This window comes from Rhyacophila brunnea, unplaced genomic scaffold, assembly GCF_057557595.1.
Source record: "Rhyacophila brunnea isolate RB1 unplaced genomic scaffold, BYU_Rbru_1.0 scaffold_12, whole genome shotgun sequence".
Lineage (NCBI taxonomy): Eukaryota > Metazoa > Arthropoda > Insecta > Trichoptera > Rhyacophilidae > Rhyacophila > Rhyacophila brunnea.
This window is the reverse complement of record NW_028232774.1, coordinates 38,621,620-38,647,928: the sequence shown is the minus strand read 5'-3', so window position 1 is coordinate 38,647,928 and position 26,309 is coordinate 38,621,620. Positions and strand designations below refer to the sequence as shown.

At 34.1% G+C, this 26,309-nt stretch overlaps 1 protein-coding gene across 1 annotated transcript; it reads right to left on the bottom strand.

The window, feature by feature from the left end:
• Positions 1 to 5,506: 5,506 nt before the first annotated feature.
• On the bottom strand, positions 5,507 to 26,104 carry sud1 (Prolyl 3-hydroxylase sud1). The gene is made up of 8 exons (XM_085961264.1): positions 25,589 to 26,104; positions 19,654 to 20,114; positions 17,580 to 18,182; positions 15,686 to 15,829; positions 11,198 to 11,338; positions 10,681 to 10,840; positions 10,248 to 10,468; positions 5,507 to 6,721 (listed from the first exon to the last, which is right to left on the bottom strand). Exons 1-8 carry the CDS (start codon positions 25,938 to 25,940, stop codon positions 6,452 to 6,454), a joined length of 2,352 nt encoding a protein of 783 aa, XP_085817390.1. The 5' UTR covers positions 25,941 to 26,104; the 3' UTR covers positions 5,507 to 6,451.
• Positions 26,105 to 26,309: the final 205 nt, after the last annotated feature.

Here is a 26,309-nt window from a genome sequence, read left to right as displayed (position 1 = left end):
ATTACTAAAGACAAGATTTTCAAACGATTTATACATACACGGACTGATTTTTATATTTAATACTAAAGCTCGTTTAAAAAGTGTATTAAAATAGATTGAACAAAAATATGTGTTAGGTAAGTAAGTGTTGAACACAGTGTATTTCAGAGATTTTATCTTTTAGGGCAGATGTAAAAATAAGTCAATATAATAACATTTTCAAGTTCAATAAGTCAAGTAATAACATTTACCTAGACTGCGGCAAGTTTAACGTGAAGCGTGGCCGTTTCGAGAACTACAATACTGACAATCCTTTCATAAGCAGTGCCACGACATGGCACAGCAAGCAGGTCATCTCTTTCCGATAAGAAAGCTCACGGCGAACTGTGCTACGGTGAAATGTATTACATTCAATATACATGTAAACATTATCACTATGTTTTGGATGTTGACAGAGTATACGTATACCGCGTTTATTTCTTATGTTGATAACCGCATTTCATTTGATAGGTGAATAGTAAAATACCATTTTCACTCCTAAGCAGAGTATATTAGGTTCCAGAGTTGAGGTTAGCATAACAAACATGTTTATGAGGTATGGTTGTTAAAAATTTACCCAACTTTGCTCTGAATCAAGCACGGATTAAAAAAAACAACGTACATTTTCCAGAACATTGCACGACTTTAGAGGTAGAGTTCTGACACTACTCCACCAGATTTCAATAGAATTTATATTCAAAGTATAGAGGTTTTTGTCGAGTTTTAGCTGTTGACACTAATATAACCAATGACATTATTAATGGACAACGCACTCAATACAGTAGCTAGCAAGTAAATTCAGCCACAGCGAAATTCGCACATGTATAGGAAGACGACACGCAATTTCCATTATGCGATATCACGCATCGGAAATTTATAGCAATATCACCTTTATTGTAATGGCGTTAGAACAGTGTTTCTAGTGTTAATATTCATTTGAGCGAACCCGTTCGAACCGAACCATTCGGCAGACCCGAAAAAAGCATCGGGAATTTATAGCAATATCACCTTTATTGTAATGGCGTTAGAACAGATTATGCCATTCGGCATACCCGACAAAAAAGTGAGTGTCATTTTTTTCCCCACTTGATTCGTCCATATTAATGTCATTGAATATAACCTAATAATATGCATTTATAAATCTTTCTAATGTAAAAAAAATTGAGGTTGTCTTAAATGATTTTGACTTAAATTTTTACATTTGCCCAGAAGATGATTTTTTATATGTAAACAAAAATAAAACAGTGATCCGGTGCCATCATGTGAAATAGAATAAAAATTAAATAATATTTAAAATCAATAAGATATCCAGAGGCGTAACTAGAGTTTGGACAAGCCGACGATTAAACTTAACGTTTAGTTTTCTTTTCCTACAGAGTTACGTAAGTATTCTAGTTTAATACACTAATTCACGAAGTTTTTAATTAGTAATTTTCGTCTAATAAAATAATAAATTTAAGTATCCTATAAATTAATCGCTTAAAGTGATTCACAACTTTCGAGAATTCACATTAAAATATTTACAAAACCGAAATCAGTCCATTACCAGACATTTCGAGAAAACAAATTATAGTTACGCCACTGAATGAACCCTATAAACTAATTTCTAACGCTCAATTTTCATAATGAATCGCAACATTAATTATATACAAGAAAAAGTCTAATAACCATTAATTTATTTCTAAATTTACATAATAAAAGAAACATTGGATATTTAGGATGTTTTTTAATCAATGCTTAAACACACATAAATTTTTCATAAAATTCAGTATGAAGTGTAGAAAAATTCATATGTATAGTCAATCAAAAGAGTATTCGTATTTAATAATCTTTTTTTTTGTGTATTCTTTGTCCGAAGGCTGAATAATAAACAAGTATTTTATGTTTACCTTAACATGTAAAACAAATTGCGAGCCTAATACGTCAAGGTTTATTTGATAGGTTGTTTATTTTTGATAGAAATAAGCACTTAGAACTTTGTAGTTCTGCTCTCGCTCACAAAATATTGTAACTTTCACTGTAAAAAGAGTAGAATTACCTATACACACATTTATGTTAATATTAGTATGTAATAAATCATTTCAACTAGCACGCCATACATTTGTCTACATACATACATACCAGGCAAAAAACATTACATATTTAAAATTTTCAATATTTCATTTAACCGTTTTCAAAACAAATGAAACAAATAAAAAAGCAAGAATAATAGGGGAGAGGGTTTATATATTACAATTTTAAAAAAAATCCTACAATAACAAAGAAATAACTGTTTCTCCGTAGGCCGATGTCTTGAGCCTTTTATTGAGAATACAAAATGATCAACAATAATTATACGATAATATGGCAATACGCCAAAAGTCCAAAGAATGAAACGAAATATTTACACATACTAAGCAACTTCATTTAGCCCTTACAAAATGAAATATAAAATACACAAGAACAAAATAAATGTAAAGGTTCAAATAGACTATATGACGAACGGGCACATATATGTTAAGAGGGATTTAGTGTCTATGATCATATCTATGCCATTCCGACATATACATACATATTGTATGTCAGCTATGACATCGTATTTACACTCTGTGACACAGTACGCGAACATAGGAAACGGGTTTTCCGGTATTTATATGACCGATCGTCATAGAGTCTATTTGAGCCATTAGACTGCAATATTAAAATTTTTAATATTCCCATAAGAGATCAAAATATAATATGAAGGAAACTAATAACCAATAATCAGTTCAACAACCAGTGCATATTTTATTTATAGGAGGGACTTAATTAACTAATCAACATGGCGAACAAAAAAAAGATATCGTATTTGGCGTGTGGCGTGTCACCGGGTGTTTGTGTCGAAAAGTGTTCAGTTTTACCGATATCAAACTTTCTTCAGAGTGAAGAGTGCAGTGCGTTGTGACCAGAGATGCTAGAACAGATATTGGATTTTATTGAAAAAGCTGGAAGCCATGACGTTTTAAAGCGTAGCCTGTCGTCCCTGTGGCTCCTGTATGTATCCATGGAGCTGCAACCTCGCGACGAGCTAGATTTGTCAAAGAAAGACGGATGAAAAACACAGTCGAAAAACCAAATAATATAACAACCAAGCGTGAGAGTCTCAAGCAATATAAAAATAAGATAAATCAGTTCAGTTTTTAATATTGTCATGACTCAAAATTTTGTTCAATTGCTAAAACAGTCTGCACACAAATATTCAAAGGTTATATTCAACTCAACTAAGTGTTCTCTAAAAATTGTCTCATCTGCCATGGTTTCAATGATGCAATTGGTAGTGTGCTCAGCTGTCAACTAAAACCGTTTGAGGTTGACAGTCGGAATTTTTTGTTTTTCCATTTTTGAACCAGCCATGACGATTTTACATTACACGGATTCACTCAACTGGCAAAATTGCTGCACTGTGCGTAAAAAGTTTCACTCCGGAAAGTATATGCATGATTTATTTCTTGGATATAACCCTAAACGTATAATTATTTTTAGTTTGATCGAACTGTGGCAAAACTTAATAACAGGAGAGTGTTTCGTTAACATTTTCAGTGCACTGAATAAGATATTTTATGGAAGGACTCATAGTGAAGCAATGCGATATAGTAAAGCGACGGGTATTCAACCAAGATAGCAATAATTGAAAACTGATCTAACCACATGATATATAATTGTCTTTGTTGCCAGAGCAATGCAAATATGTACACAAGTTATAAGTTGTGAATTCACAGTGAGATATTTTTCTCATGAGATAAAGTTCAAGAGATTGCTGAATCAGAGCAAAATGTAATAAGAAATATGTCATAATTAATTAGTTTTTTTATTCAATGAATAATTCACATGATTTAAGAATGTAATATTCTATATATTGAACATACATAATTTTGAAAACACTTCTGAGAAAATATGCATTATAACCAATAGAAAAAATCTTCTTGAAAAACCCGCAGGAATCGAACCTGCATCTCTCAGTCGCGCTCACACACATAGACCACTATGTTAACCCTTAGACTGCGTATGGCATGTAAACATGCCATAGACTTTATCTCGTATTTTTGACCAAACTAGAAGAGACACTTGTGGATAATATGCTTTAAAAATTAGTTCAAACCTTTAGGTAGACATATCAGGCAACAGATCATAAAAATGTCAAGTAAAACACAAGGAAATATATTTTTGAAAAGAACACTCGTTATTCAGTCGTTTGAATCGCGCGCCATTGCGAAGACGGGTGTACTAGTTGCGTCACCAGGGTTATCAAAACAAAACATTGGTCATGCATCGAAAAGTGTGCATCGATAATATTTTTATTTACCTTTTAATTAATTATTATGATTACGTTAGTGTTATGTATTTTTTCTTAGTGATTTGTGATCTCGATAGAAACATTTTGAAGATTTGTTTTTAGTATTTTTTGTCATTATAAATATAAGTGAAATAATTATTTCACCCACCAAAATGTCACTACCACATAATATTATCGAAGAAATAATGCTGGAAAATATTTTATCGATGCACAGCTCTCGAGTAAATTTGTTTGGATTTGTTCATTGTTCCATATTTGATATTTACATTATTATAATGGGTAATAATTTTTATTTTTATGTGCCACGAAACTGTGTTAACTCTGTTCACATGCTCATATTATGCCTGGCGATTATTCGACAGGCCCTTTGTACAATGAAAAAGCCGACGGCGCCTCATAAATTATATTATATTAATATTTTAGCAGTGCAGTAATTATTTTTAGTGTTTTATTCTCCAAAACATCATAATGAATAAGTGGATGACATCATTTTATGGCGACGAAAATAAATATAGGTCTATGTGAAGAGTGGACAACCGCCATTTTGAACGCGCGGTCAAAGCTTGGATATTTTTTAGCGTCTTCACTTTCTTTGATTTATTTTAGTGAGAATGTAACGAATATAGTTTATTTCTTGGTGCATTTGGAATAACTGATATATAGTTCATCTAGTAATCTATTTTTTAATTTTGGAATCGATCTGTTTTAGCTGTAGTGACCGTTTTAACAGATCACTTGACTGAAAATAAATTCCCGCAAAAATGGCTCGCAGCGAAAGGGTTAAAGGTACCATACTTAATTACGACAAATTTTAACTAATGGCTCTTATATGTAGTACTCTCTGAAGCGCTTTCTAAATTGAGCTGTTATTGGCTTTTGTATTTTAAATCAAAGTATTACTTTAATTACTAACCGACGTCACGGATCACTCCAAGATATTTTAGTGTTGTAGTTTCCTCGAATTTGCTAATAATTATACAAAATCCGATAGCCAATAGCAGCTCAATTTGGAAAGCGCTTCAGAGAGTACTATAAGAACCATTAGTTAAAATTTGTCATAATTAAGTATGGTACTTTTAGCATAGTGGTCTATGTGTGTGGGCGCGAAACCCGAGAGATGGATGTTCGATTCCTGCGGGGTGGAGTGTTTTACTTTTTTTTTCAAAAAGATTTTTTCTATTGGTTATAATGTATTTTCTCAGAAGTGTTTTCAAAATTAAATATGTCATAGTTTGTCTTGTGAAAGACCTTAGACGCATCATTGAGGATGGCATCTGGTGTTATCGCTATAATCATGTTCTATGAGAAGTTTTTGGTTTCGGCCATACATCAGGTCAAACCGGAAGCTATTGCGTGGATTGATGCATTGCCAATTCCCTTGTTATATGACTAGTTCTACCGTTGTATGTTTGATAATGTTTTTTTCTTTTTGAAAAAAATATTTTACTCTATATAATGCATAATGTACAAGCCCTTTGACATCATTAGAATCAAAACACAATGCCTAGCGACATGTATGGATAGACAAGCACCGTTAAATGGTACAGAATGAGAACAGAGTGCAGTGAAGACCATGTCTTTGTCGGCTCGGTGACCTTGGGAGTGCCTGGAGTGATTGACTGGAGAAGAGCAGAAGACCGGGCAGAGTGAAAGAGTATACTTGAGACAGTGATACCGGCCTTTCTCTGTCAAGGAGAATGGTGAAGGCCGTATCACTAGCAGGCCAGAAGCTGGGTGGAATTGAGAGAAACGCATGTTGTCGATGCTGGTAGGAGTTTATTATATTATATTGTCGTTTAGGCGGGGCGGGTTGTAGATGCGGTTTTTCTGACAGAAAATGCTTGCGGCTTGGCGGGCTGCCGATGCGGTTTTTCTGGCTGTTTGAAATGAAATCTCACCATGGATACATTTCAATAGATTTAGTTTATAGTTGTAATTATGGCAATCTAAGTTTTTTAGCTTTCTTTTAAAGCAGTGCTTCACTGTTTCCACACTTTTTATGGTCGGCAGGCATTTTAATACAAAAAAAAAATATAGAATACTTTGAAAACATTCAATCTATGCAAATAGAAATTGTCAATGAAGTGTTGTAGAGTCGGATGGCATCGCGAAGGCATTGGATCATTCCCGGTAAGTGCAGATGATGATGTAGAAGCACTCGTCCTTGCGCATTCCCAACTGGCTCACGTACTTGGTGAACTTTGAAGTGCCTTCGTCGGAGTATATAAGGTTGAGAGCATTGTTGGTCATCTCCACAGTGATGAGGGGGTCGCTGGCCTCCTCGGGCGCCAGGTAGATCGTGGAGCCTCCACAAAGTCTCCGCTGGGGAAGACCCAGGTAAAGAATGGTGTCCAGTTCGTTGGCCGAGTATTCTCCGCGGGGCGGTAAAACCTGAAATACAACAAAATCATTACATTAGTTTCATGATAGAGTTGACACTCGATTTACCAGGGTTATGTTAATATAGTGGCGGATTAAATAGTTTTTTGAATGATTAATTTCAGTTTATTGTCGGAAAAATACTTTTTATGCATTTAAATTTGTGTTTGTGGTAACTCTATTGAAAAATGCTCATTGCAATCTTCAAATTTGATTTGATTGATTTTCTGTGCACCACCAATTTTATTGAGACTCTCTCTGGATATCATTTCGAGTTAATAGTGTTTGAACACCACGTATCCTGATATCGTTAATAGGTAGTTTCAGTGCCATATACAGTGTCGATATTTCCTGCCCACGATGGCTGAGCAGTAACGTATATAAAGGTCGTGGGGTCTAGGATTCGAGTCCCAAGTGTTTTTTCAATGTATGTTTGAGCCCGGAGCATGGTCCTAATAGTTTGAGCAAGTGGCTAACATCCATTTCTCATAAAACAAAAATCTTCTAACCGGTTCTATTCCAAGAGGTATTAGGCATAAAACCCACTAAAGCGGACGAGCGGGGTGCTCGCGCATATTCAATGTGAATCATCGAAAATACAACGTAATCAAATATGGCAGCGCACATTGGTTTTGAGGAGCATTGTGCCCGCCCGCCCCATGAGTCACCAGTTGTTTGGCTACTCAGCGGGACGAATTAACGAAAACACAACGTAGCCCATTCATTGAACACGGCAAGCAAAAGGAGCGCGCGCTGTTTATTTTATCCGCTTCTGGACGCGTCGTCGATAGACGGGCGCCTCAGCATTATTGACATGTCAACAGTGAACTCATTCTTTAGGTGCTGGGTGTCAGATATTTTGCTGGTAGAATTACGTCATCGTGAATATAAATTACAAGCCGCCGAGAAATTAATAATATTTTTATTGCTTTGTTATGAGAGGCGCTTAAAATAATAATTATTTTGCGCTCCTCGTGCCCCTTATTACAATGGTGAAGGGTAATGCGCGGGTGGGAGGAGTGTCATTTCGGTTGTATTTACGCTTCACGGGCCTACTTCGCGGTGATTGCACCGATCCGACGCCTTTAGTGGGCTTTATGCCTTAGTATGGCCGTATACGGAGGGCCGCGATTTTCTTTGAAAAAATAAACCTTAGTAAATATATTAACCCTTAACACTCGAGTGCCGCCATATCGGCGGCATTAGAAGTTTCCCGTATTACTCGAGTGCCGCCGTAGCGACGGCACACCAATAAAGTCATTTTTTGTAATATTTTCAGCAATTTTTATAATGCGATTTCAATCAAGTTAGAATGAATAATAATAGGTTATTACATTTATCTGAGAAAGAAGTCGGCAAAAGAATACTGCGTGCGTAATTTCGACATAGTATTTTTATCGGAATCTTCTCTTTTTTTATTCGTAGGTCGCTTGCTTGCAAGCAATGTTTTTTTGTCACATAAATTTTATTTATTGAACGTTCCCAGACTAGAGTGAACTGAAGTTGTTTGTCACGCATGATTTTGAAGTGTTTATTTTTTTTATTGGTTCTCGCTTGCGCATGGGCGTCTCGTATAGTTTACAGTTTTATATTTGAATAGACTGTTTTTGATGACAATACTTACTATTATATTATGCCGATTCAGAACCTTACAAATATAATGTGAAATACTCTAATGAGTCAAATGAAAATTATTACGTATCGATTTATTATTTTTTGAGAAATCTTTTGATAATGTGTACCGCACTGGGAATGAGTTGTTATGAGCCCGAAACTAATTTAGAAAATTTACGAGACGGCTGCTTATATTACAAGTGTATTTGAAGACAAATCATTTGGATCATATTTACAGTCATAACTATATGTATGGACGATTTACACTTTATAGCCACTTCTCTAAATACCGCTATTTCATTACGATTCTGTGATAAGCCAGGATTACATATTGGAGATTGTTTTGTGAAATACCACACAATGAAGAATTATAAATAAACTAAAAATAAGTACAGTATATTCATTATAAATCTATTTTATAGAAATAAAAAAAAAAAAATTTTTTTTACATTTTTTTCACCAATTAAATGTTTTATATTGAAATTATGCTATTTACGGAAAAAAGTCTCGAGTGGGTGGTATGTACCTATAAAAAATTTTTCGAGTGGAAAAGGTTAATACTATATCATATTATAGACTCACCAAATTAATACATAATGTGTCCATTTACGCAGTCATTTATCCAAATAATTCAAACTTGATAATTCACAAAACATCAGGGTTGTCACAACACTTACACAGTAAAGTTGAGAACATGATAATGTATGAGTAATTTTACAATATGCTACTTTAATCTTAAAACCATATAAAAATATAACAAATTAAAAAAATAATAATAATCTTCTACTGCGTGGTATGTCTCAAAACAAGGTTCAACGCAGAGCGCCAATTTGCACGGTTTGCACTCATACCTTGATTCTCTTCGCAGAAGATCAAAAGGTTTAAATGTAAAAATGTTCAAATATCCCAGAAACTTGACTTATTATAGAAAGATATAATACTAAAAAAGTCAAATAAGTTAAACACTATGCGAATAAAATAATATCATGTAAAATAAACAATTACCGACACGCAACACAGATCACGAAGGTTTAAAAAATTACAAAATTTCACCCGTAAATTTCGAAAAAATTGTCAAAAGTCTAAAAGTAATTATTATAAAACTATCATAAAAGAAATGAACTATAAAGTAAAAATATTTCAGCCGCGAAACCGAATTAGATACGTCAAACACGACTACGAACATTCAACTAATATGTATTCCAAGATGTGTCACTTCTATTGAGTAGTAGTGTATATTCAGGAATCACAGTATTCCCCGTTTCTCGTATGCATAAGCGAACTATAATTTCCATTGCATCTACTATGAGTAAACGGGAATCCCGGCGTGTGATTTGATAAATATCGGATCCGTGGGACAACCCTACTAGCGACGCATTTCGGTAACCCAAGAAAGCTTTTTTTTAAATCGACGTTTCGTTGATTATAATATAGAAAATGTCAAATGTAAGTATTACACCATGATCCTAATAGATGTCGCTGTGTGGGTAATGTGTTTGAATTATTCAAAACATTGATCTTGGCCGATATATTGCGTTTTAAGTGGAGCATCTTTGCACGCGCATTTTGCCTGGCCGGCCCTCTGTTCTCGGAATAGAAAAGCGTGCTAAGACGCTAGCGGCAGTTATCCAGTTAAGAAACCTGTTTGTGAAGCGGTCTAGATACACATAGGATTGTAAATAAAGAATTTTGACTTGTATGTAGACAAATGACAAATGTATGAAATAATTTACTGTAAACTAATGTTATCGGATAATGCTCTTTTTCTGGAGAAGGGGTTAATTTATTATGGTTAATAATTATAGGTAATATTTGTTATGATGAAAACATCGTTGCCAAACCTATTGTTTATCTTCGGGTGATAACTAGATGAATCAGAATTGTATTTTGATCACTAAACTATATTATACAATGAAAATTTTACCGTGTAGCTTCCAGCGGTCCATCGTTGTATTTCGAATCGATGGAAGCCTTTTAACCGTAGCTCGGTGAATTCTCGCAGAAGTCTGAAGAAGTGTTGGGAGGTGTACAACAGCACCAAATCTTTTAACGGCTCAGCCATTTCTGAGTTGGCAGCTATTTTCTCGGTAGGCAGGTATTGGTAGTGGCGGAGATTTGCAGGTCCACAGTCTTCCCACGGTAACGCTACAACCAAAGAAACAGATCATAACATACATACATTTATGGGTTAGTGCAGTGGTTGGCAACCCATGGCAATCTGTTCCAAAAATAGTAAAAAAGTCTATGTTGTTTCACGTTGATACTGATATTGATCTATTGTAATTTTTAATTAAAAATGGAAATTTTAGGTCTCTGGAATTTCTTATATGACAAAATTAGTAACAAAGTAAACTCACATTCATTTTGAAGACAGCTTAAAAATGTTTGATACTGGTTCTTGAGAAAGAATTCTTCAAGACTGATTTCCGAAGCGCTCTCAATCTGCTGCTGAATTTTGAACTTAGTCCGCGGCGAGAGGTACGTAGGAGTTATGAACTGGTTGAACACCGACTGGAACTAAAACATACACATAATTCACAATGTATTTTTTGATTGGTTGCTTTTGTGGTTAAAATCATTATAAAAGTGAGATATAAAATCTATTCTTAATTTTACAGAGTTAGAATGAACAAAAAAGTTTTTTCAATATCACCACATAATAAATTAAGCAATTTGAGCTTCCAAGTGTTCACTGCGTCAGTTGATCACTTTGATTTTCTGTTGTACCTATTATCCGGTATCACAACTCTACCGTTAGTTTTACATAAATAACAAAAAAGTCATATTGAAACGTGACTGTAAATGTAACTGTAAACGTAATTGAAAACTAGACTGTGACTAAACTAGTTATTACAGAAGAAAGACTATATTTACCATTTCACTGTTGGGCGCTTGTCCGACGTATTCGTAGTTTGGTTCTACGGGGTTACGCGAATCATCGTCAGGTTCTGGTGGACCGTGGAACCAGCCATTTATTGTGAGTCGGGGAAAATCGTACGATTTCACCTCAGCAACCTTAAAACAAATTAAAAAAAATACTTAAAATCGTAAAACTTATCATATTTATAATTATTGTTGATTTGAGTTTCAAGTTTGCCTCACTTGTGTATACTAGGTTGATAGTCAATCCATTGTGTTATTTTTATGAAATGTTTGGTTTTTGTTATATGCCTTCATTGATATGTTTGATTTTGGTGATCGTATTAAAAATATAACGAAGTAATGTATAAGTAATAAATTTAATAGTTATAGTAAAATGTATACAGTCATGTTGAAAATGTTTACATTGTTTGTGTGTCAGCTGAGTCTAGGTTCGCTTCTTCTCTTACTTCTGTACCTAGCAGTTCAGTTTACCTTGTCAAATGTTATTTTCCTTTGTACAAAGGACACTTCATGTCAATAAAGATAAAACTCTTTCTTTAACCCGGCCGGCGCCGATGTCACACACCTTGTACAAATCGGCCAAATTCGCAATGCGCATGTGTATAAATCGATGCCACCGCGTCCATATTTATCATACGGGACTGATTTTTTCACGTAAATTTGGCCTGATTTGTCCTTCTCCTGCCACCTATGACATATTTTAAAAGCATTGGTTCTAAATATAAAATAATCACCAAAGTTTCGAACCAATTCGTACGGCCAAGTTTTGCCGGTCGACAGAAATCAGTTTGAACTGCGCGCCGCGACTGCGCAGTATACGACAGACTTTCAACCGAGCGGGCCATTGCGCGGGATTGTATTTATCGCATACAAGTAGAATATTTACCGCAATCGTTGATAAATACCTTTTTTGCTGTCTGGTGTACTTATCACATTAAAACTGGCATGATTAACTATTGAACGTATGATTTTATTTTACCGCGATTTTTAAAATACTTTTTGTACTGTCTACCGTGTCCCATTTTAGTGAATGTGAAAATTAATACTGATATCAATAACTATTGTGTGTGAGTTTAATGGTTTCTGTGATTTGGCGTTCCCTAATACTGTAGTTAAACATTTTAAAAACATTTCATAGTTTTATAGTGCGTAAATATGGAGGAAGAAAATGTGCGTACTAATGAGGAATTGGACTCAGATTATGATATGTCGGAAGAGGAATTGGAACAGCATGAGATTGATCATGACGTCGACGATACGGACTCTGACGAGCCAATTGAATTTTTGCGGTCGTGGAGAACTGGCCCGTATATTCCAATAGTTCACGAATTCAATGATTGTCGATCTGGCGTGACATCGAACGACTTGAACGAATCCTCTCCCGAATGTCTTTTCTTTGAACATTTTTTGAATAAAAATATAATGTCGGAAATAGTGAACCAAACGAATACATTTTTTAACCATTCGTACAGTGCGGGAGACCTTGGACCGAAATCGCGATCACACAATTGGACAGACACGTCAGTGCCGGAGTTGTATACATTTTTTGCCGTATCAATGCTGATGACTCGAAATAAGCACACGTCGATAGAGGAACATTGGAGTACCGATCCTTACCTGCATGCAGACATTTTTGGGAAAATAATGGCTAGAAATCGATACCAACTTATTTTACAAATGCTTCATTTTTCTGATCCTAGTGTGACCGCCTCAAATGATAGACTAGCTAAAATTAGATTACTGTTAGAACACACAAGAACAATTTTTAGGGAAACGATGATACCGTATCAGAATCTTTGCATAGATGAGAGCATAATCGTGTTTAAGGGTAGATTAATTTTTAAACAATTCATTCCTTCCAAAAGACATCGATTTGGAATAAAAATGTTTGTGATGTGTGACGTAATGACAGGATATATTATTGACTTTATAATTTATTGTGGGGAAGGGACTGACATACAAGACAATGAAAATCTCGGTATTTCCGGTGCGGTAGTGACAACGCTAATGAAAGACTACATCGGGAAAGGTCACACCTTATGGTGTGATAACTGGTATTCGAGTCCGGCGCTTTTTAAATACCTTCACTCTCACAAAACGAATGCTTGCGGTACAGTGAGAAAAAATCGTAAAGATATGCCAGAGTTCAGCAAACTGAAAAAGGGAGATACCGAGTCTAAGTACAATAGTCCACTTTTGGCTCTGAAATGGCACGATAGGAGGGATGTTCACATGCTATCCACCCTCCACGATGCATCATTTGGACCAACGGGAAAAGTGAACTATAGAACTGGCGAAAACATCGAAAAACCAAAATGTGTTATAGATTATAACAAAAATATGGGTACGGTAGATAAGTCCGACATGATGCTTAGCAACTTGTCGTGTATGAGAAAGTCGATCAAGTGGTATAAAAAGGTCGCATTCCACATGATCGACTTATATTTATTAAATGCTTTTTATTTATATAAATTTATTAAATGTGACAAAAAAACATTGGGCGATTTTCAACTCTGTGTAATAAAACAATTAGTGAACAAATATTGTGTGAGAATTTCAAATGCACCCCTGCCCAAGCCGACAGCGTCAACTAGCGATAATCCCGTACGATTATTGCCCAAAAGTGCAACGGGACATTTGCCAGAATACATTTTACCGACACAAAATACCGATAAGCCTAGAAGGAGATGTTTCGTATGCGGGAATTCTAAAAAAAATCCGAAAAAAACAAAACTCTCTCGCTATATGTGCCCAACGTGTGATGTTGCGTTATGTCTGTCACCTTGCTTTAAAATATATCACATGTCAAAAGAATTTTAAAATAGGTTTATTATTGTATTTGTTTTTTTTTTAATATGTGAGTTCGTGTTAATTTATCAATAATATTCAATAAGTTAAGTGTTTGTGTAGTTTAAATATATTAAAAGGGTCCCCTTTATATTTGTTTACGACTCAACCCGAAGACATTAATATGTGATTTATCGATATGCACTTGAAAATTAGTAACACTTCAATTCGTGGGAACGTAATGCACAAGTGTCGAAATAGTACACACCGCGCAGAGCTCTAACTATTGGCTACAAAATGGCGTCTTACGGTGAGTTCTTTCAAATTTGGATAGCATTCGTTTGTTCGAGTGTTTCTGATATTATAACTGATTTATTACGGTTTTTTAGTGTGTCGAAATTATTTTAATGGTTTTGGGTTCTCGACTGGAGCTGTGACATATTTTTTATTGCTTTTTTTAGTATAGAACAAAGACGATAATGAAATTCATGCGTAGTTATGGTGCGTCATACGATTTTTGAGGCAGGTGCCGGGTTAAGCACTAAGGTGCATGGTTGCTACATCAGTCCCGTGCAGCATCGTTTCGGGACAAGGAAGTGTGGCACTAAAATCTTTTCATTCGGACACGTTTATTGCGTCATGGAAGGTGGCTGTGCTCAAACCGCGGCTGCATATACATGGTAGGTGGATATGAGGTAACTCAAATCATATCTATCCTTAAATCCGTATATATATAATTCAATCTAAATGGTGTAAGAATGAGGAGAATAAACATTATAAAATTAAAGATGTGTTTCAATTCAATCTTATCTCAAATATCAGTCTATGTAATAGAGATGGGAAAACTGGTCGATTTTGAAGACTAAGTATACTTACTACCAGAATAAAAAAATACTTAGTATAGAAACTTGTTCCAAAATACTTACTAGTATTTGGATACTATATAGAGCATTTGGCGTGCGTATGCGAAAAAAGTTTCATACTCAACTGAAACTAAAACCAACTCCTTATTAGTATTTGAAATACATATCGGCTCAGGGAACTCAGACTGTGTATCGGCTTCAATAGAATCGCTAAAAATACGCTGAGCTTCGCTTGTCGAAAAGTCCCATTTATTATAAAATTTTAAAAACATTTTAAATTTATGAGTTGTTTTTCTGTTAGGTTACAATATTCTTGTTAACAAAAATGAATAACAGTGATTATTTTTAAATTTTAAACATGTTTTGAGTGATCATATAACAAGCCTAAGCCTGTGCGTCATCTCACCAATGTGCTGTAACACAAAATTTATGACCTATTATTCATACATTTGAACGCAATAGACTAGTAAATTAAAATATACCTATATTCAAGTGCTACCTCGTTCGCGCGCATTTAATGTCAATAGTGTTGAAAGTCTACCAACTGGTACCTACTACACAGAACAGTGACTCGCGATGATACCATCACAAGTTTTTTAGAATAAGTTTATTGGGCCACACATACTGAGTATGGGTAGTTTCATCCGAAACTTGAGTACAAAAACTGGCGACAGTATTTCCAACTCACCTCTAACTATGTATGATTATCCCCTCAACATTCTGTTCAATTTTGCTGTTATTCTTGTTCTTATTCTTGTTATTGTTGCTCCAGACCGCGAGTGCAAGAAATGGTTTAGACAAATAAACGGATAAACTTTTGAGTGCATACCTGATGAAAGGAGTCCGAACATACTTTGAAGAAAGTAAAGGTATTGTTACTCGGTAGTAACGATTTAACAATCTGATTTGGTAAACCCTTACTATCTTTGTTAAGAAATTGTAGCTCTCCGCCCATCGCCTGACTCCACCCTTTCTGTAAAAAATATAATTATGGTTTTATTTTATTTTTACATAATTACATAATTTTACATAATTATGTGTATGGAGGAAAATTAGAAAATAAAAAATTACAAGATAAAAAAACCTTTTTAAATTTCTGTTGAATCATATAAACTTGACTTGACTAGCTTAAACGATCAAAAAAACTTGTACTCGATAGAAATAATACTGAAATGTCATTTTGACATGTCATATTGATTTCCATAGTAACGCACGTATATATTAATAATTTAGTTGCTAGGACCCCAGACCCCCTAGCAACCAATAATGGTGTTGAAATAACTTTTCATACAAAACAGAATTAACTGAAAATGAATTCAATTCTACTTAAAGATGGCTAAAAGTATTAAAAGAATGCATTGGCATCGTGTTCTGATAATATATTCTAAAAATTTCAAATGTCAAGCTAGTCGGGAAGATAGTTAAAAACCGATTGCCAGATTTGTACTGGACAAACAACCACCGGACAAACAAGAATACGAGCTAATAAAAACGTTGTAAAATGAACGCATTAAATGCATATTAAAAATGCATTGGCATCGTGTTCTGATATATTCTAAAAGTTTCAAATGTCTAGCTAGTTGGGAAGTTAGTTAAAAATCGATTGCAAGATTTGTACTGGACAAAGAACCACCGGACAAATAAGAATACGAGCTAAGAAAAACGTTGTAATAAAATATGAATGAGCTATATAATTTATTTTGCGAGCATGAGATGCAGGAGATATCTTTCCAAATTGAACCATGTCCACTTCGAGTAGTTTCATAGAAACGAGGTTTAAAGTCAATCTTTCTTTCAAAGTATACTTTATAAGTACATAATAATATGTACTTCTTGTAGTTGTTCGTTATTTTAATTTAGTATTATGTCCCACTATTAAGTTTAATCTTTTATATAGATAGATAATTGATTAATAAACACAGAACTGTTTTTATGGTTGTTTAATATTACATGACAATATGGCTTAATCATTTTGGTAGTTTTATGTCTATAAATACAGTACTTATGCGAGGAACGATTATTCAATTGAGAGATAATTTTTGAACTGCTTGATTGAAAGGTTTAATATCGACTACTCATTATATCTAATGATAAGTTCAGTTGATGTCAGTTTATGTCAACTGTTTTTTTGTTACGAGTACTTCATTATCGACTGAGACCATTTTAGTTCTATTTTATGTCGATACATGTTACTATATCCTATAAATTGTGCTCGATGATTTTTTTTTTTAAATAATGCCTAGAAAAATCTTGCAAATTACATGATTAAAATTAAATTTTCTCGTATTATTTATTATGTTGAAGGAAAATCGCAATTTTTTTTTTTTTTTAAGGAATACATAATTGCCATATACATAATAATATTATTTACAAAGTGGCATTACTAACACAGAATTTAAAAAAAGAACTACATAGATAGATATGGTTCATTTTGTTTTGTAAATGACATTAGAAAATAATAATTTGAAATGAATTTAGAATTATTAAACTTTTTTAGTCAACATAATAAATTCAGGACAGGCTTTGCCTTTTGGTGTCTACAGGTATTTAGGCGTCTGGAAAGTAATGTGTTCAAATCCACATACCAATTATTGGGAATGCAGCATAGATACTAAAATGCGAAACCTACAGTCAATTGGGTAAACTATGATTATGTACTACTAAAATGCGAAACCTACAGTCGATTGGGTAAACTATGATTATGTACAAATAAAACAACTAACCTCAGTTCTGTCTCCATGTTCAATCTTCATATTAATGTCTGGAGCAGTTCCAGCATTGGTCATCATTCCACTGTCTGCATCGCCTTTTCCTAGTCTCTCATCCACGTCTCCCGTAGACGTCCTCAGGTCTACGTCCATTTTCGCCAGATCGCAATTTAAATTCTCACTTCTGTCTTTATCTAGTTCGGTTTCACCAGAAGCTTTCCCGCTATTTCCAACATATTTTATTTCACGTTCATCTACATCCGCTTTACTAACTCTATCATCTACATCTTGTTTAATTACTCTATAGTCATTATCTCCTTTACCCGATCCTGTATCATTTACCTCGGCGTGTTCTCCTAAGCTAGTTTTACCCTGATTCATTGTTGCAGTGTCTTTATTCACGCTTGTTGCTCTCTCGTCGACGTCTGTGATTCTTTCTTTAATAACGTCACTGCCTCCGGTGGGATAATCGAGGATGTTCCAAGGGGCAAGGTATAGTATGAAGGCCACTTTTCTGTCAGAGAGCAGGTCATCGTGGACGAGGAGGTGATCTCCCGGGCCGTACAGCGCACAGGATGCAGATATATGGGAGAGGTTTAGATTTGTTACTCGGGCAACCTAGAATTAAATATTTAGGAATATTAATTTTACAAATCTAGATGACAGGAGACGATAAAGATTGTTGATTAGTTGTCGGTGAAAAATAATAACTAACTAGTGAAAATTACTTTTACATGTAATCAAATTGAGAACTACAGAGATTTACAAAAAAGGAAAATTTAATAAATAAAAATAATTAATAAAATAATAATTTAATAAAAAATTAATAAGTTAATAATAATAATTCCATTGTCTAAAGGCGGGTACTCATTAGCGAGCTGTAACTGTAACTGTTCCAGACACTGTAAACAACTCTAGATGCAAAATAATTATTTATTAGGCACGCAAACTAATTATTTGGCGTCTATACTGGTTACTGTATCTGCAACAGTCACAGTTACGGCTCGCTAATGAGTACCCGGCATAATATGGCGGTTAATCTATTGAATATAGAAGGGTTGTATTATCGAGAAGGACATACATACATTTAAAATTAATGCTGATCAAAGATTTATGGTAATTAGACATTATAATAATAATGCATTTAGACACAAAATTATGAGAAATGTTTTATTTAAATATGTATTTTTTTTGACATCTGATATGTAATTGCTAATTTGATGGTTCAAAAGAATTCTAAATATGAAAAGAAAGGGTTAAATCATTGATTGATTAACAATATAGGACAGGCTTTAACCTGATTTCGAATGGGATTTGATAAACTACAATGGCCATTTACTGATATTTGGCAGTATGCAGTCAATGAGGTATCGGCTGCTTGGTAATAAATAGTTTACAACCAATGAGGCTTTATACCATTAAGCGCTGGTGAGCCAAAACTGAATGTGGACTTTATTTTACATGTAAAGGTATCTCTATGAGCACAGTGAAAAATTACAAACCTCATCGAGCATAGTTGTAAGAATTATCTTAAAAATAATGTTTCATTTAAATAAGTATAGATATATTGTAGTATGATATATGGCGAATCGCACATACAAACTCGATAAGACGCAACGTGTCAACCTTGTCAATTTGGCATTCACGAAATACTGACACACAGAGTTGATGCAACATTGTTGGTTTGAAAAAACGTCTGTTGGCGTTCGCAACACAGTTGGAAGGAGCTCAGCACGAATGTCACTATCGCGTCTGTGAGCGGGCAGACGTGAAAGTTCGTTTGTGTTTCCGTGATCGGATCATATTAATGTCAAATCGAATTCCTGAGTGCAGGATGTCTTAATAAAGTAAAATATTGTACGCAATTGCTGCATACCTTTATAATATTTAGCATAACTTCAAACTACGAAGTATTAAAACGTCATAATCGATTTCAATACGAGTTTTTGACAGACGAATATAAAGTTGTGGAAAAGTATTAAATCGATATATTGGGCTGCACTTATTTCTTTAAAGAGATGTGCATTTCTGTACAAAGGTCCCACAAAATTGAATATAATTTATTTAACGATATTGTTATTAACATTACCCATTTGAGAACGTCCCCTTTGAGCAGTTCATAAACGGCTTTGATCCCCCGCTGCCATGTTAAACTAGCCAAATCCGTTGTCCGATGGAACTCATAGAGATCCATTTTTCTCCTGGACCAATCCAACGTGTTCATATCGTCTACGATATTAAAAATGGCATCCGAGTCGCTGAGGAAATTATCTAAGATGCACAATCGAAAAGGCTTCGCGTGCAAGCTCACGTCGGGGGCCTCGAAACTCTCGTTTTTGGACCAGTGTGAGATGAATTCTTTCTCCAGGTCTTGGGAGATGAATTTAGGGTTCATCTTGATGTTGGCGACTCGCAGATCAGGTTTTTTGGACTGTACAATGTTCGTGGTCAAGTTGGAGGGGTAACTTGCGATCACCAGCGATGGGGTGTCATCTTCTGTATCGGATTCGTCCGAGCTGGAGCCATCCGAACTCTCTGAGTATGAGTAATCTAAAAAATAAATAATAAGCAATCAATCAATCGGGAAGGTGCTATTTATGGGGTTAAATTATTTAGAATGCTAACTTCAGCATCCCAAAAGTGTTATCAGCAAAAGCTATTCTATGACAAAGTTCCTGTACTAACTATTTTTGGCAGAATACGTAGTTAGTGAAAATATATGTAAGCACAAAATCAAGCTCTATAATTCGCCGGTATTCGATTGTCAAATTCAGTAGTACAAGAATACAACGCAGATGAGACGGGTTTATTTTGGAAACTTCTCCTTCTTAAAACGTGCATTCATCGCGAAGAAAGTAATGTACCAAGGACCGCATCACAATTATTATTATAGCGTGCTCCAATGCAACCGGGATACACTAAATGAAACTTTTGGTCATAGGGAAAGCCAGGAATCCTAAGCCATTCAAGTATATCTGCCTCACTGAACAACTGGTTGTGTCAAGTGATTTACTGTTATTTAGTTTATAAATACAGTATAACCTCGTTTTTACGTGCCCGGAATTCACGTTTTCCCGGTAATTGCGTGTAATTTTTTCAGTCCCAATGTATTTCAGTACATTTAATACCTGCATTTACGTTTTTCTTTCCCGCGATTTACGTCGGATATATTCAAAATATGCGAGTTACGCTTGAGAATGATTGGGTCGTGACATTCAAACGGCGTAAGGTGTTTGGAGGGAAAACTCCGTGTCTTTAGAACGGCGCACGGTGATTGGTCGGCGAGCGACGCTCTGATTGACCCGATTTTTCAATAAAAATTTTAATTGAATGTTGTTTTTTAATAAAACGTTATTTTTTTAGAAACATAAAATTTAAATGTTCCTTTTTTCAATACCCTTTTACATTTTCCCTCCAATTAGGTTTTTTTTTTTCGGTCCCTTAAAAAACGTAAAATAGGAGTTATACTGTATGTATAATTTAGTACATAAATACTGATTTTGATTATAAATAAAACTGTAATTTGCTACTACAAATTTCTCAAAAAAAAAAAACTATTTTTATGAAATAACTGTTTTAATTTTAACCATATTTTGTATGTATGCACTATAATCCGCCGCTTTCACTAATTGGACACTTGTCTGGTTTTTGGTGTGGTGGATTATTGAGAGAGTGTACATTGCATTTTATTATACAGTTTTTTGTGTTTTCTGTAAATGTTGATATATAGCCGTCTAATATAATAACATAACTAAATATTATAAGTAATAATTTAAGAATATTATTAATACGTTTAACTATGGCACTGGCTGTCCGCCAATGCTAAATACTAATTAATACTAATTACAGTTCTATGTTCACTCAGGTGTCCGGCGTGACAAGAGTCTGTACTCGAAGGTCTATTGTAACGGTCGCATAACAAAATGTAATCTATTACTCTGTATATTATTATTCATGAAGTTGATAATAATAAAGTTAATCATATATATAAAACTATGTTGATAATTTAACATCCTCTAAACGATCCATTATTCTCAACAGTAAAATTTGTGAATTGTGGGTTACAATATATTGCAGTTTGTCGAACGATATGTTTCTTTGACCCTATGGGACCGATACGTGGATATACAATATTTATCCTAACAGAATTTCAAATTGATTTTCTTCGAATTTATATCTAATCAAACTGCCCAATTGTAATGAAGTATTATTATATTCTTTAGTAAGGTAAATGTACCAATTTCCGTCACTGCTCCAATTATCGGCAATTTTAGAAGAAATTCAAAAAAATAAGAATGGCAAGACTTCTATGGTTGTAAAAATGTGTTATCCGAAATCCACATTTCGTATGCGATAGAAAGATACAAAGTTTTTGTTAAATGTTTGTAAGTACTTCGTGAAATTTGATAGTTTTCTGCCATATGTCGAGTGATTTAGACCTACTGTGATATTTGAGACAAAAGCTTGACAAGTAAGTAAACATTTCGAATATTTAGTGTTAAGCATTTTAAAACGTTTTTTAAACTGAATTATTAAATGTATGGTTATATTTTAATATTTAAATTGTTTTTTTGCCGAAATTGTAAAATATTTTATGTGTTTAGCGGTTAGTTTATCTAAAAATCAAGTAAATTTTGCTGCCGGTAATTGGCACCGATACGATTTGCATTTGTTCTTATTATCGGCACAAAGCCGATAATAGGGACATGCAAACAAACTTTTAAAAGCACATTATTGTTGGATAGAAATTAAATAATTTAATATTTTAAAATCTTTTTAAATTATTTAAATATTAATTAATCGCCTGGCTAATTTTCGGCACACCAAATTTATATCAGGAGAATCAGAAATAATCTTTTAAAATTGAATAATAACTTTAAAAATTTGGTGTGCCGTTAATTAGCACATAGTGTGCCGGTAATAAGAGATATCGATCATTTTGCAAAAATATTAAATACTTTTATTAAATTATTTTTGATTACACAAGTAGCAGATATTTTAGGAAGAAATACTGTTCCTTCTTAATTTAAAACTTTTTAAAATAAAATCTAAATTATAGTTTACTTTATAAAATACGATTACAATGTATGCCGATAATAAGCATGAATGGTGCCGATAATTGGAACATTTTTATTTTAATGATGAAGAAGGTGCGAAAATTATACAGCCGGCAGCCGCTTTAAAATAAAATTCTTTAATATTCTATAAACAATAATAAAAATGTCAAGTGAACTCATTAAGTCTATTAGTGAACTAGTCCTGTCAAACAAAGGGTCACTGTATTCATTATTGTCAGCTTAATCTAAACATTCAGTTGTTATCAACTTAAATTTGAAAAGAAAAGAAACTCATTGTTTATTTAAATACATAATATTAAAAACGTAATTCTGTCAGTGATAAAAAAATGTCACAATATAGTTAAGCGTCAATTACATTGAGCTTTTTTACGAGCTGCTTATTGGCGAATTTAAAAGCGGGCGGTTCAGCTACTGCGACTTCATGATTACACACAAAACTTTCCATTCGCTGATAAGCCACAAGCCAGCGAGCGATTTTGACGGAACGTAGTTCGTTTTTTTACCGGGAGGTCGCTACGCTCCATAAGAATGTTTCCATTAAACGTCAAAAATGTAAATTTCAAAATGAGTAGTTCGTTTTTCCACCACCATCGCTCTACTGCGCAGACGCAGTAAGCCCACACGCCGGCGTGTAGTGTGAAAAGTTGACCGGCTTTCAACTTTTCTAGGTGGAGTGTTTACAACCTGCTTATTAGCTTATTCGATGATTACACTGGGCGAATTTACAGGCAGATTATAAATTTGCCAATAATCAGCTCATAAAAAAGCTCAATGTAATTGACGCTTTAAGCACTTAATAATTACGAAATTTCGTGAATAAATATTTTTTTTCACTGAAAACCATTTAATAGCTATGTGCTAAGATTACCTTGTAAAACAACATGTTTTTCACATTAATAAAATAATGGATTCTGAATTTACATGAATGACAAGTAAATGAACCCTTGATTGACATCCACTGCAATTTGTGTCATAGTACATTTGGAGTTTTTGGGTATTTCCACAACTTAAACTTTGGGTTTTGCCTCCATCAGTAAATTTGCAGGTTTTTGCCTACTTAATTGCAGTCATTAAATTTATTACTTTCCAAGAAAATAAGTATTTTGCTATTATTTATTTCGATTTATATGGATAAAAATGGCCTTTGGGACCAAATTCCATTTCGAATTACGAAATAACGAATATTTCGATTTTTTTGTATGAAAAATGATTCTTGGGGGTTAAAATTGAATTGATTTATCGATTTTTGAATTATCGAGGTTCTACTGTATATATTATATTGTAGCAAAATATGAATGAAGAAAAATACAAATGTTACTTACAAAGTAATTGTTGTACCTACATTTTTTAAACTTATGTTTTCAGTTAAGTTTTTTTAACTTTATAGAAATGTCCTGTATAAGTTTAGTTGTGCCGATAATACGAACATAAGGTGCCGGAAATTAGTACCTAAATTTAATTCAGGTGCCGATAATAGGATCAATTGTCCTTATGTTGTTAAAACATAAAAAAAATAATAATTAACTTAAAATATTGTTGATATTGAACTTTTTTATTGTTAACAATATTTGTAAATATAAATACAAAAAAAGAAATATACAAATATATTTAAGCTGAGCCTATTATTTTGATCTCATGACCACATTTTCCTTCTAGTGCCGATAATTGGTACATTTACCTTAATTTTGTTTAAATATTTTCCTTTATTTTAAACATGTCCAATCCTAAGAAGATCGCATGGGCCCCAACAGAGTGGAGGGTGTATTAACAAATTTTTGTTCAACGTGAAATGGATGTTAGCTACTTGCTCAACTTAAAAAGTCCAAATACACATGTGATGTTATTGTTGCCAGACATGTGATTCAAACCCAGGACCCACGACATTATAGGTTGACACGTTATCCGCCCGGCTATTATAGGCATAGGTCTGGTAATTTATCGTAAGATATTTATTGTCTTGTCACTAGATGTCGCTAATACAGTCGAACTTGGTTATTACGACGAAGATGGGACCGACTGAATTTGCTCGTTATAAGCGGTACTCGTTATATCAGAGAATAGGTATTTTTAAATGAGCGGTCACATATCACAAAAAGTCGAAAATAAAAAATCTGAAAACCATAGTATAAATCCTCGAAACAAGCATGGCATTCTTAAACTACAAAAGAAGTTGTTTATTGTAATGAACGCTGGTAGATACCTACAGACTTCACAAAACTTGGATTTTTCCACCATATCCAGGGATACTTTTTCATTATTGTCGGCGAAAACACCAATTAGGTAGGTACTTACGTAATCCGTGCCCAGCGGCATCCTGTCCGATCGGATTTTATTGCTTAGGGTCGAAATGTTTTTAAACGATCGACACATTAACAGTATTATAGCTCGGTAAGTTGCTCGTTATAACAGTGAATAAATGTATGGAGAAAATCATAAACCAAATGTCAACGAATGTTTCCTCATTACATCCGAGATCTCGCTATGTCCGAGATTGTAATAACCGAGTTCGACTATATATCCCAAATACATTCCACCTTAAGTTAAAAATGAGCACATAAAACGTCAGATAGCAGCAGCTGTTGATTGGAATAGTAAATATATCATAGAGGTGGCATTAGAATATAATAGCACAATAAGGATGGGTAAGTTTAAATGTCCAATTACAGACTGGGTTCGAATTTTGATATAAAAATAACATTATTAATAACTAGATACCTACATTTGGACTCTCAAGGGTTGCTGAGATATAACTAGTATATTGGTTTAAATGGCTAACAACTAACCTTTGTGAAAATACCATTACGATACCCTCACATAACGTAATGAGTATATTTTCCACATATAACTGATATTAAAATTTAAAATATTCAGTTTGTGCAATTTTTTATCAGACATACTATTTCTTTGAATCGCTACCTAATTATTTATTCATCTCTAAATACCCACCTCCTCGTATTCTTTTCGCTTCTGAAGTGCTCGCCTGATAAGATTCAACATGACAAATAGACGAACCGTCACTTAAATCGGAATCATCGGAAATGGTAATAACCGAAGCTCTCCGTTTTGGTGCTTGTCTTGGTTTCGGGTCGGACTTTCTATCGCTGTTTTCACCATCCCGGCTGGACGCGCGCTCCATTTTTCCGCTGGAGTTTTCAGTTTTATCGTTTGTCTCTTCGTCTTTGATCTTGTTCTCCGATGGAGGCTCGTTTTTGCAGTCGTTTTCTTCGTTTACAGATTGCGCGGCGACCGTTTCCTCATTGGCATTTTCCGCCGTGCTATTTTCACTTTGTATATCCATTTTGAAAGTAGTTTTCGTCGGTTGTATTTTAAAATAATATTTCCGGCATGTGCTACACCCCACGCATCGTATTTTAATTATTAGCGGCCGCTTGTGTTATGATAAATAAATTGACATTCTACTGGATAACCTCTCACTATCTGACACTTCACCAAAGCGGTTGTGAAGTCATAGACAATAATAATAACAAACCATAACTAATAATTACAACCAACTGCTTATTTCAATTTCCAAAAGAAGTCCAAAACGTTAAAATAAATTTCCACTAGCATCTTTATAGTATTAAATATTCATTATAAAACCACGTTGTTATAATGAAGAAGAATATTTTTGAGAAAGTATAATGCTCCTTCACATTCGCCCAACCAT